This window comes from Eleutherodactylus coqui, chromosome 6 (genome assembly GCF_035609145.1).
Source record: "Eleutherodactylus coqui strain aEleCoq1 chromosome 6, aEleCoq1.hap1, whole genome shotgun sequence".
Classification (NCBI taxonomy): domain Eukaryota; kingdom Metazoa; phylum Chordata; class Amphibia; order Anura; family Eleutherodactylidae; genus Eleutherodactylus; species Eleutherodactylus coqui.
Window position 1 is genome coordinate 134,391,843 of NC_089842.1, and position 9,771 is coordinate 134,401,613.

At 48.8% G+C, this 9,771-nt stretch overlaps 1 protein-coding gene across 1 annotated transcript; it reads left to right on the plus strand.

The window, feature by feature from the left end:
- The first annotated feature begins 6,425 nt into the window (after nucleotides 1–6,425).
- LOC136632663 (ADP-ribosylhydrolase ARH1-like) lies at nucleotides 6,426–9,465 on the plus strand. The gene is made up of 8 exons (XM_066607705.1): nucleotides 6,426–6,483; nucleotides 7,015–7,238; nucleotides 7,318–7,416; nucleotides 7,627–7,732; nucleotides 7,827–7,906; nucleotides 8,161–8,344; nucleotides 8,771–8,985; nucleotides 9,058–9,465. The coding sequence occupies exons 1-8, from the start codon at nucleotides 6,473–6,475 to the stop codon at nucleotides 9,201–9,203; spliced, it is 1,065 nt and encodes a 354-aa protein (XP_066463802.1). The 5' UTR covers nucleotides 6,426–6,472; the 3' UTR covers nucleotides 9,204–9,465.
- The last annotated feature ends 306 nt before the right edge of the window (nucleotides 9,466–9,771 follow it).

The following is a 9,771-nucleotide window of genomic DNA, read 5'->3' on the forward strand; positions in this document are numbered from 1 at the left end:
TCAGAGTTATAATTCATTTTAAAAAGGGCAAGGCTGACTAATAAATTGCATATTTACTCTAGAAAAAGACTACCAGAGCAGATACATATATATACACAAAGGATATACACAAAAAGAGGTTGTTACACAGGAGTATAAGGGTGTACAGGTATATACGCACACAAACAGTATTACAAAAATAAACAGGAAGAAATTTAAAAAAGTATACTGGATTTGGGATACACAGCCCAAAGTTCTAATACGTGCAGAGTCACTGAAACGAATAGGACAGCCTTATGCTGAAGGTGTATCTCTGAAGTCCAACACCCAGCCTCTGTGAGCCCCCAATCTTAAGAGTTTCCCCAGAGCACACCTCCCATCACCCCCTCTGAGGTCATACAAAGAAGGGAGGTTTAGATTTGTATGAGCTCTGAAAAATCATAATTCCCCATTTCAGTCATATCTCCGCACAAGGTCCTCCGATCGGGAAGATATGCCTGCCATATTTCTGGTCATAATTTTATGTATTCATTGATATCAAGCATGACACGTAAGTTATAACCAGGTCTGGGGATACGCAGTTTGAGGATGTTCTGGGGCCCATACTGAAACGTGTGTGGGTCCGTTTTATTCAGCTGGGCCACCTGATTCTGAAAATATATATCATATTGGGCTGGGACCCTCACACAACTAATAATTCTTATTAAAAGATTTTCGCTAATCTGAATTTTTGGCTGTGGTGTGTCTACAAGAAGCCCTCTGCCAGGTGAATGCTTTTTCTAAGTTTTCATTAACAAGTGCCTGGTCATACAACCCAGTATCTTCATGCTAATACTACCCAAACAAATACAGGTGGGAGAAGAAAGAAAGGGGGATTATTTACATCACAGCACAACTCTTGTCCATGGAAGGTGAGACAATGGCCTGCTCTAAATGTAAACATCAACAGGCATGGGAAAGAAGAAAAATCCCTATAACTGTATTCCAACTTTTCAAGGCCAGCATGGGATTATACAGTGGATAAAAAATTGGATGCTGAATATAGGTCTAAGGCCTGGCACACAGAACAAAATGGCTGATGGCCTAACAGTCTCTATATCACACTGTTTCAGTCTCTTCCCCTGCTTCACCCTGAATCCTTGACAAGGAATCAGCCTTTGGCCCTCTGTCCACAGGCTCCTGCTCCCGGGAGCCGCCGCCCGGGAGCAAGAGCCGCACACGAATCTCCGCCGGTCAGCCTAATCTGATCACAATGATTCTCCACTCGTGGACAGGGAGCTGGCGCTTTCCATAGCAATGCTATGGAAAGCTTCGGCCAGCGTGAAATCACGCCCATGGACAGGCGCCCTTACCGTTCCTGGACCCCGGTCGGTAGGAGACAATAAAGTTGAATCTTGAAAAGAATAAGTCCCATCAAATTTGTTTTGCTGATAGTCTTTTAGCTGTATGCAAAAACTCTAAATCCCTATGGTCTGTCAGAACAGTCAATGGATGATGTGCTCCATCCAACAGATGTCTCCATTCAGAGAAGGATACCTTGATAGCTAAAAGTTCCTTGTTCCCAATGTCGTAGTTTTCTTTCCGTTGCCGATAAGGTATAGGACAGAAATGCGCATGGGTGTAGCTGAATCTTGTCTCCAACCTGTTGTGACAAGATAGCTCCTATTGCCAACTACGACGACAAAAGGCAATTCGGGATTTGGGTGGACCAGTACTAGTGTAGATGTAAAGAGAGTTTTTTTTAATTTTTCAAAGGCAACCTGCGCCTCTGGGGACCAAGAAAACGCTTGCGTTTTCTGTGTGAGAGCAGTTTTTTTAAAAAGGCTTTTATGAATTTTCTATAAAAGTTTGCAAATCCGACAAAACATTGAACCTCCTTTACACTCTTGGGAACAGGCCAATCCACCACAGCTTAAATCTTGCTGGGATCCCTGCTTAGACCACTTGGAGAGATGATATACACCCCCCCCCCCCCCTCAGAAACTGTATCCAGGTCTGTTCAAATTCACATTTCTTTAGTTTGATATAGAGGTAGTTCTTTCAGAGTCGCTCCTAGACCAACCGGATGCGGTTAGGATGTTCTTCCAAATTGTCTGAGAAAATAAGAATGTCATGGAGATAGGCCACCACAAATTGATCCAATAGGTCTCAAAATGCATCGTTAATGAAATATTGGAAGGTGGCAGGAGCATTACACAGTCCGAACAGCATGACTAAATATTCGAAGTGTCCATATCTTGTTCTGAAAGCTGTTTTCCATTCATCCCTGGGGCGGATCTGTAGCAGGTTATATGCTCCTCTGAGGTCCAGTTTAGTAAAGTAGAAAATAATAAAGGGACACATTTTATTAGCCTTCTACTCCATCAGACCTGTGCCTAATTGTAAGACTAAGCTGAGTCCCTATGAAGGTTTGTTTGGTAGGAGCCCTGTTACAGGCCTATACTTTCTCCAGTCCCAGCATGAGAATTTCACTTCCTATGTAAGTGCTTTATGTCAGGAGTTAACTGTAACCTGGAAATGTGTATTTTTTTCAATTCTAGATCCAGAAAAAAAAGAGAAGTCGCATAGTTATGTCTTGACTGAGTCACCTTATGAGGTGACTGGGTTGTCCTCAAAAGGACATATCAGGTAAAAAGTTTGGAACCGAGATTTGATAGACTACACCAGAACCAGTTGACAACTGCCACTTCAGTCAAATTGAAAGGAAAAGACAGTTGCATACACGCTAGCCGCTGCAAGAGAGTCCTCGCTTGCGTCGGTGCTTCTGGGATGGCTGCCTTGCAGATAGTCCGGTACTGGTTTTGGAGATGTTTTTACATATTCTGGTGCAGGTGGGTGGGGTATTAAGTGTGACATGTTTAGTCGCACCTGTGGGTAATTATCAGGGCTATTTAGTTTGGCCTGATACTGAGCTGAAGTGCTGATTTTTCAGTCTCTCTCTTGCTGTGCTAGCAGTCAAAGCTTGGTCCTGGATCTTTCATCTGCGAGTGCATCTCAGAGCGAAGTATAGCTCTTGTTTACTTTCCTATTTTTGGTTTCTTGTGTTTTTCCCCTTTCCCACGTAGGGTCAACTAGGGGCCGAGACATGCGGTCAGAGCCGTCCTTATCGGGACGATCACCCTCCTTTCAGGCAGGGTCCTCCTTTGTGTTTAGTTATATAGGGACAGTGTTTCACATATATTTGTTCTATTTTGTTTTATCACTGCAGCTGCGGGAGATCCACGGGTGACAGATCCAGCACATCCTTGTTGGACATAACGTCACTTGTGAACCAGAAAAAGACTCTTGTCATTGTTGTTATGTGCCGCCGTACATACACGGACTCAGTAATGTTTTGAAAGATAATTGGGACAAAACGTTTGTTAAAAATCTTGAAGTAGCATTTGATGATGCAGAAAAACTAAATAATTGTTGAATGTGTACTCATGCCCCCACAGAGTCCTCTATGCCCTTTATGACTATAACCCTCACTGTGGAGAAGATCAGATCATGATTTAAGAAAATTCTTGGTACCCCTGTGTTGTTAAAAAAAACAAAACACCAGAGCACAACTTCACCAGTAATGGTTGGAGCATGCCTCGGTGACCCCTGGCTGGTTCTTAGTTTCTCATGGTCTGGGAATCATCATGCCATCTCATTTGCTCAGGAAAATGCCATTATAGGCTGTTATCTCTCCTGGACAAAAGGTGCATGTGTGGAAGTCACAAATAATGTTGCAACTCTGTTTTCAAATTACACCCCCTATGGGGATTGCAATGAGCTGCCTAATAACCCTGTACAATGTGTGGGACAACATCAATGGTAAGACAGTAGAAAGTCAGTCCAGAACGTAGGCTGCCCTGCTCTTTGGATGGCACGTTGTCTGGAGTCCTACATCACACAGTAGTAGCCATGCCAGTTTTGTGAACATGAACTCATCAAGAGAGCTGCGGATAATTGGCCGAAGACAAGTGGTAAGCCTCGTGTAATGTCTATGGGCATGGCTAATAAGATAGTTTTATTTGCCCACTCATACTACAGATGAGTAGAAATGTCACCAGCAGCACAGTCAATATATACCCTATTCAGGGAAGGCAAAGCCTGCACAGCCACTCCTGGAAAATGAACTCCACTTCTCCAATTATCGCAAATACTTAAATCCAATATGAATGGCAGCAGAACAGCTCCAGTGCATAAAACAGGTCTTTTATTTCATCTGTTATAATGGTACAGGCAACGTTTCGACCATTCAATGGTTTTTATCAAGCATGTACAATCACCAAAACAACCCCCTTAAAACATAAAACATACGTGCTCTTAGCCAATCAATAACTCCAATGTCACTCCTTCCCTTCTTAATTATGTACACAGTTGTGTCAAATACCTTGAAATTAGACATACTGTATCTCTTCCGGTTCCATAGTACCTACAGCTCCATCTATGACATTCACCCATTTCCACGGCATTCATAATTCTCTATGCGCATGCGCGCGCTACGTCATCACATCCGCGCGCTGCCTCCTAGCCCGACGTGCAGCAAAGTCACATCGTGCATGTACATTGCCCATACTCTACTGCGCATGCGCACACCGTCACCCACACGTCAGCACGCCGGCGAACAGCGTCATCACGTCCGCACACACCGTCTCCAATATCCAATCTCCGGTGCTAGTGCGCAAGCGCCCGTGTCCCTCGCAACTCCTGTCACTCTGCCAGAGATTACTCTTTCAGTTTTATGCATGCAGAAATTGAACGAAAATCAAGAAGCAAACAAATTCTCATTCGTCGTTCAGTCGCTGCAGGCCCTTTATAGTCACTACATCTCCCTTTATGCAGTGCAGCAGAGTGTGCTCTGTACAGACTAGACCAGCAGGGAGTGCAGAGCCCAACCTAACACTAAAGGGGCTGCATAGGTTGTTTTATTGTGTAGTGCCTCCATATAACACTGCATCTCCCACAATGCACCACAGCATGGTATACTCTTTGATTGGGGTAGTAGTGTCTCTGATGTCTAATTTTTCTTCATGTAATCACTGCATCAGAGTATGCTCTGTACAGACACTGAACCAGCAGGGGATACAGGTCCTACATAGTTGTTACACCATTACATCTCCCACAATGCCGCACAGAGGCTGGAGAAGCAGGAGGCAGCAGGGCTGGTGCAGTCTATTTTTTCTATGTACAAAGCCCCATGTAGTTACTGTACAGTCTGAACCAGAAGGGGCTGCAGGTCTGTCTAGTTTGTTTTATTGTTCAGTGCCAATATAATACTACATCTCCCACAATGCAGTGCAGCAGAGTATGTTCTGTACAGATCCTGAAGCAGCGGTTTCTGTGTAATCTATTTTTTACACTGCCTTGTATCACTACATCTACAATACAGCACAGCAGTATGCACACTGCAGATAATGGACCAGCAGGGGGTACAGGATCTGTATATTTCCTAATATGCAGTGCCCAGGTAACACTTCATTTCCCACAATGCAGCACAGCAGTATGTACTCTGCAGACTCTGAACCAGCAAGGTGTACAGGTTCTGCATATTTCCTTATGTTCAGTGCCCCAGATACACTACATCTCCCACAATGCAGCACAGCAGTATGTACTCTGCAGACACTGAACCAGCAGAGGATACAGGCTCTGTATATTTCCTTATGTACAGTGTATCAGATACACTACATCTCCCACAATGCAGCACAGCAGAGTACACTCTGTATACACCCTGAAACAGCAGTAGGTGCTCTGCAGACACTGAATCGGCAGCGGGTACAGGCTCTGTATATTTCCTTATGTGCAGTGCCCCAGGTACACTACATCTCCCACAATGCAGCACAGCAGTATGTACTCTGCAGACACCTAACCAGCAGGGGGCGCAGGCTCTGTATACTTCCTTATGTGCAGTGCCCCAGATACACTACATCTCCCACAATGTAGCACAGCAGAATATATCCTGAACCAGCAGGGGGTGCAGTGTGATATTTATCATGAAGTCTCACAGTGACTGATGGGTAAATATCTGCCCTCCAGTCGTGTCCTTGCTACTTCTTAGCTATATCTGTTCCTGGGAAAGCTGGGTGGCCGCCGTTACGGCCTATAACCTCCTATAGAGGTCGCCGCCCAGCTTTTCTCGGCCCCTGAAAGGCAGATCTGCATAGCAGAGAGCTTTACAATTCAGGGCGTATGAAAAGCTGGGTGACATTATTGTACATTCTGACTACTACAGGGTTAATTATATGTGACCCCGGCGGACGGTCCTGTATAAGGACTATATTGGGTTAATAAGCAGCCGTCTGAACTTTGACCTCTGCGGTGGCCGAGTGCCCAGACTGTGCCCACATATATGGCATGGAATGTGCTGAGCACAGGGACACTAACCCCCTGGCAGGGAAGGGGTTACATCAGACTGGACCCGGGTCACATGACACCCAAGACTTGAGGGGGGGTTCTGGGGTAGAACAGATGGGATTCTGGGAAGAACCTTCTGCGCAGCTCCTGCTTCACACCGAGAGGCATCATGGAGAGCAAGTAAGAGACCGAGCTGCTGCAGCGCATCAGACCTATCTATTGCTCCCTGTTATCAGCCACTTCAGGCTGTTGTGTTGGGATGAGTGATGGGAAGTGCAGAACACTCCATGATTACTACTTTATGTCACCTACCTCCAGTGCTGAGAAACTTACCCCTATATGGGGGGGGGGGATCAGCCGGCCGCACCCCCTTATTGTAGAACTAGTCGGCGCATTTCCCCTTTAAGGAATTTTGGGGTTTAATTAACTGATCTGCAAAGATAGAAAATCTTTCAGCAGCGCCCTCTGCTGGTCATATGAAGACACTGCGTGGAATAGAGGTCCTGTGTGGGTAAAGGGCCGCACAAGCAGAGCTGCAGTGTAAAGCATGGTGGAGGGACAGAGCAGCAGCCTATGAGCAGGTGGATGTCAGACTATAGCGGACATTGCAGCTGAGCTGGAGTCACTGATCATAGCCGTGCTTTAATGGAGGTGACCAGGGATAGTCAAGGGGGCGGGGCTTATGTCTGTATTAACCGTTGTCTGTCTCAGGCCGCCGTCACGTGACCTGTACGTAGCCGCCATGTTGCTGAGCGGCGCCGGAGACGCTCTGGGCTACAGGAAGCAGCTGTGGGAATACTGTAAGTCCGGGCCGCAGATTCACAGGGAGCTGCAGGAGCTGGGGGGCCTCCAGAACATCGCCGTGTCCCTCCCGGACTGGCCGGTCAGTGACGACACCGTGCTCCACCTGGCCACGGGCGAGAGCCTGGCAACAGGTGGGTCCTGCTGGGGGCCACGGGGGCCGCAGCCACCTGTCCGAGCTCTGCTTGATATGTCCTCGTTCTCTGCCTGCAGGGAAGCTGAGCGAGGAGCTGTACCAGGAGCTGGCGGCCAGATATGTGTCCGCCATGACCGACATGGAAGGAAGGAAGCCGGGGCCCACCAGCATTCTGGGTAAGACTGCACTCACAGCCAGAGCTGCACTCACAGTTCTGCTCACTGTCCGCTCTGAAGCAGTTGCTGCTGGTTCAGTGTTGTGCGGAGCGTGCCCTGCTGCACTGCATTGTGGGAGATGTGGCAGCGAGCTGGTGGGGCTCCCGCGTCCTGCGGTGGGTGCAGCTCTGGGTGTGACTGGAGTATATAACTGTCTCCCTCTCTCTTCAGGAACCTCCCAGCTGCGCCCCGGGGAACCTGGCGGCTATAAGATCCCCTTTAACCCCTCGGCGACTGGCTGCGGAGCAGCGATGAGGTCCATGTGTATAGGGCTGAGGTGAGGCACTGGTTAGGATTAGTGGGGGTCTGCAGTGCGCCCCCTGATGGTCTATAGGAATCACTCTCATACATGATCCCACCTCTCTCCGCAGGTTCCCCCATCCGTCTGAGCTGTCTCTTCTGGTCGCAGTCAGCGTGGAGAGCGGGAAGATGACGCACAACCATCCGACAGGTCAGAGAGTCCCCCATGCTTTACCTACCCATCTTTCCGAGAACCCTGAATGGCAAATCTTCCGCTGTCCAGCGCCGACGCCTGTAGTACTACGGAGATTCAGTATGGAGGTCCATGGGAAAGCTGGGTGACGCCCTGCCGAAGCTGTCGTGGTGGTCCCATCGTTGTCACCCAGCTTTCCCAGACCTGAGTAAGAAATGGCAACAGAGGTTTAATGACTCCCCCAGTCTTATATTGACTCTCGTCCTCCGCAGGGTATCTGGGCTCTCTGGCCGCGGCTCTCTTCACGTCCCTGTCCGTTCAGAGGGTCCCCCTAGAACAGTGGGGGTCCATCCTGCTAGAGACGCTCCCGCTGGCACTGGAGTATCTGCGCTCTACGGACAGCGATGCGCAGCGGCACGCGGACGAGTGGGATTATTTCCGGCAGTCCTGGGAGAGGTGAGGAGGGGGTGACGACCGCCACGGAGGAGGGTCCTTATCTCATGTAAAGGGGGCTCCAACCCTGAGGCTGCGCAGACATAACATAAGAGGTCATTACTAGAAGCCTTCTCACTATTTGGCCTCTTCTTCAGTTCCTGAGTGCCACCTGCAGTGTAAAGCATGGAGGTCTCCTGTCTGTATACACTAGATTACATGATGGGGGTTTAATAAGCACAAATACGTCGCTCTCTAGTGTAATGGTCTCCTTTATGTGACCCTGGGAGAGGCTACAACCACCAGAACGACGGCCTCTATTCTTTACACTGCAGGCTGCATCCAACTGGGAACATACCACAAAATAGAAGCCATAGTGTTGTGTTGTCTTGTGACTCTGCGGCTTTAAGGCCCCTTTAATGCTGAGTGTGGGGGTCTCTTCCTCCTCAGGTACCTGTCGCAGAGGGGTCTTCTGCAGGGGGCCGGGCCGGCAGTCTTCCCATCTCCTTATGGCCCCGCAGAGAGGGATGTGGAGTACGGCCGCTGGAGTCTAGACGGCTGGCCGGGGAGGAGCGGTCACGATGCCCCTATGATCGCCTATGATGCTCTGCTGGGGGCCCGGGGCTCCTGGGAGGAGCTGTGCAGCCGCGCCATGTTCCATGGAGGTGAGGATTGGACGATGGCCCCCACTTTATATACAGTGCCGCCCCCGACTTACAGTGTTTGTCCCCACACAGGTGACAGTGACTCCACCGGGGTTATTGCCGGCTGCTGCTGGGGGGCGCTATACAGACTGACAAGGGTCCCCAAAGGAAACCACAGTCAGCTGGAGTATCGGGGGCGGATGGAGGCGGTGGCGGCCTCCCTGCACATGCTAGCCTGAGGGGAGACCACCGGAGGTCTCTGATAACACAACCCAAGCCCCTCTACAGCAGGAGACCACGGACATAGCCGATACCAGTGAGAAGTGACCCCTCCCTCTGGTTGTCAGTGCTCCGCCCCTTCTGGAAATAAAACTGGAACCGCGAGGAAGATCTGTGATGCTGCGAATACGTGATTTCTGTGATTGATCTCACGGTTGTAAATAAGCGCGAATGACGTCATGTGACAGGAAGTAATGGAATAAAAATGGAATACGCATATAAGTCACTCTGACCCAGTACAAACCTCGCGGCAGATGAGAATATGGCGGCGACTGTCCATATTAGCATATAAAATACTGTCTACGATGGATGATGAGAGTAGTGATCATCTCTATAGGGAGGGGGGCTGGAGAAGGCGCCACATGTGGGACGCAGCAGGAAGACTTTATGACTACAGGTAACGTAAGGTGACCAGACGTCCCAATTTAGGCGGGACAGTCCACTTTGGGACCCTGTGTCCCGCTTTCTCCAGGTCCTCTAAGTGGGACAGCCTTTTGTCCTGTTTTCAGGACGTCTGGTCACCATGAA

Excerpts from the sequence above, each read along its gene's own strand:
- LOC136632663 (XM_066607705.1), top strand. Across the intron at positions 7,239-7,317 it reads GGGCGAGAGCCTGGCAACAG|GGAAGCTGAGCGAGGAGCTG; the intron begins GTGGGTCCTGCT and ends CTCTGCCTGCAG. Across the intron at positions 8,986-9,057 it reads CCGCGCCATGTTCCATGGAG|GTGACAGTGACTCCACCGGG; the intron begins GTGAGGATTGGA and ends GTCCCCACACAG.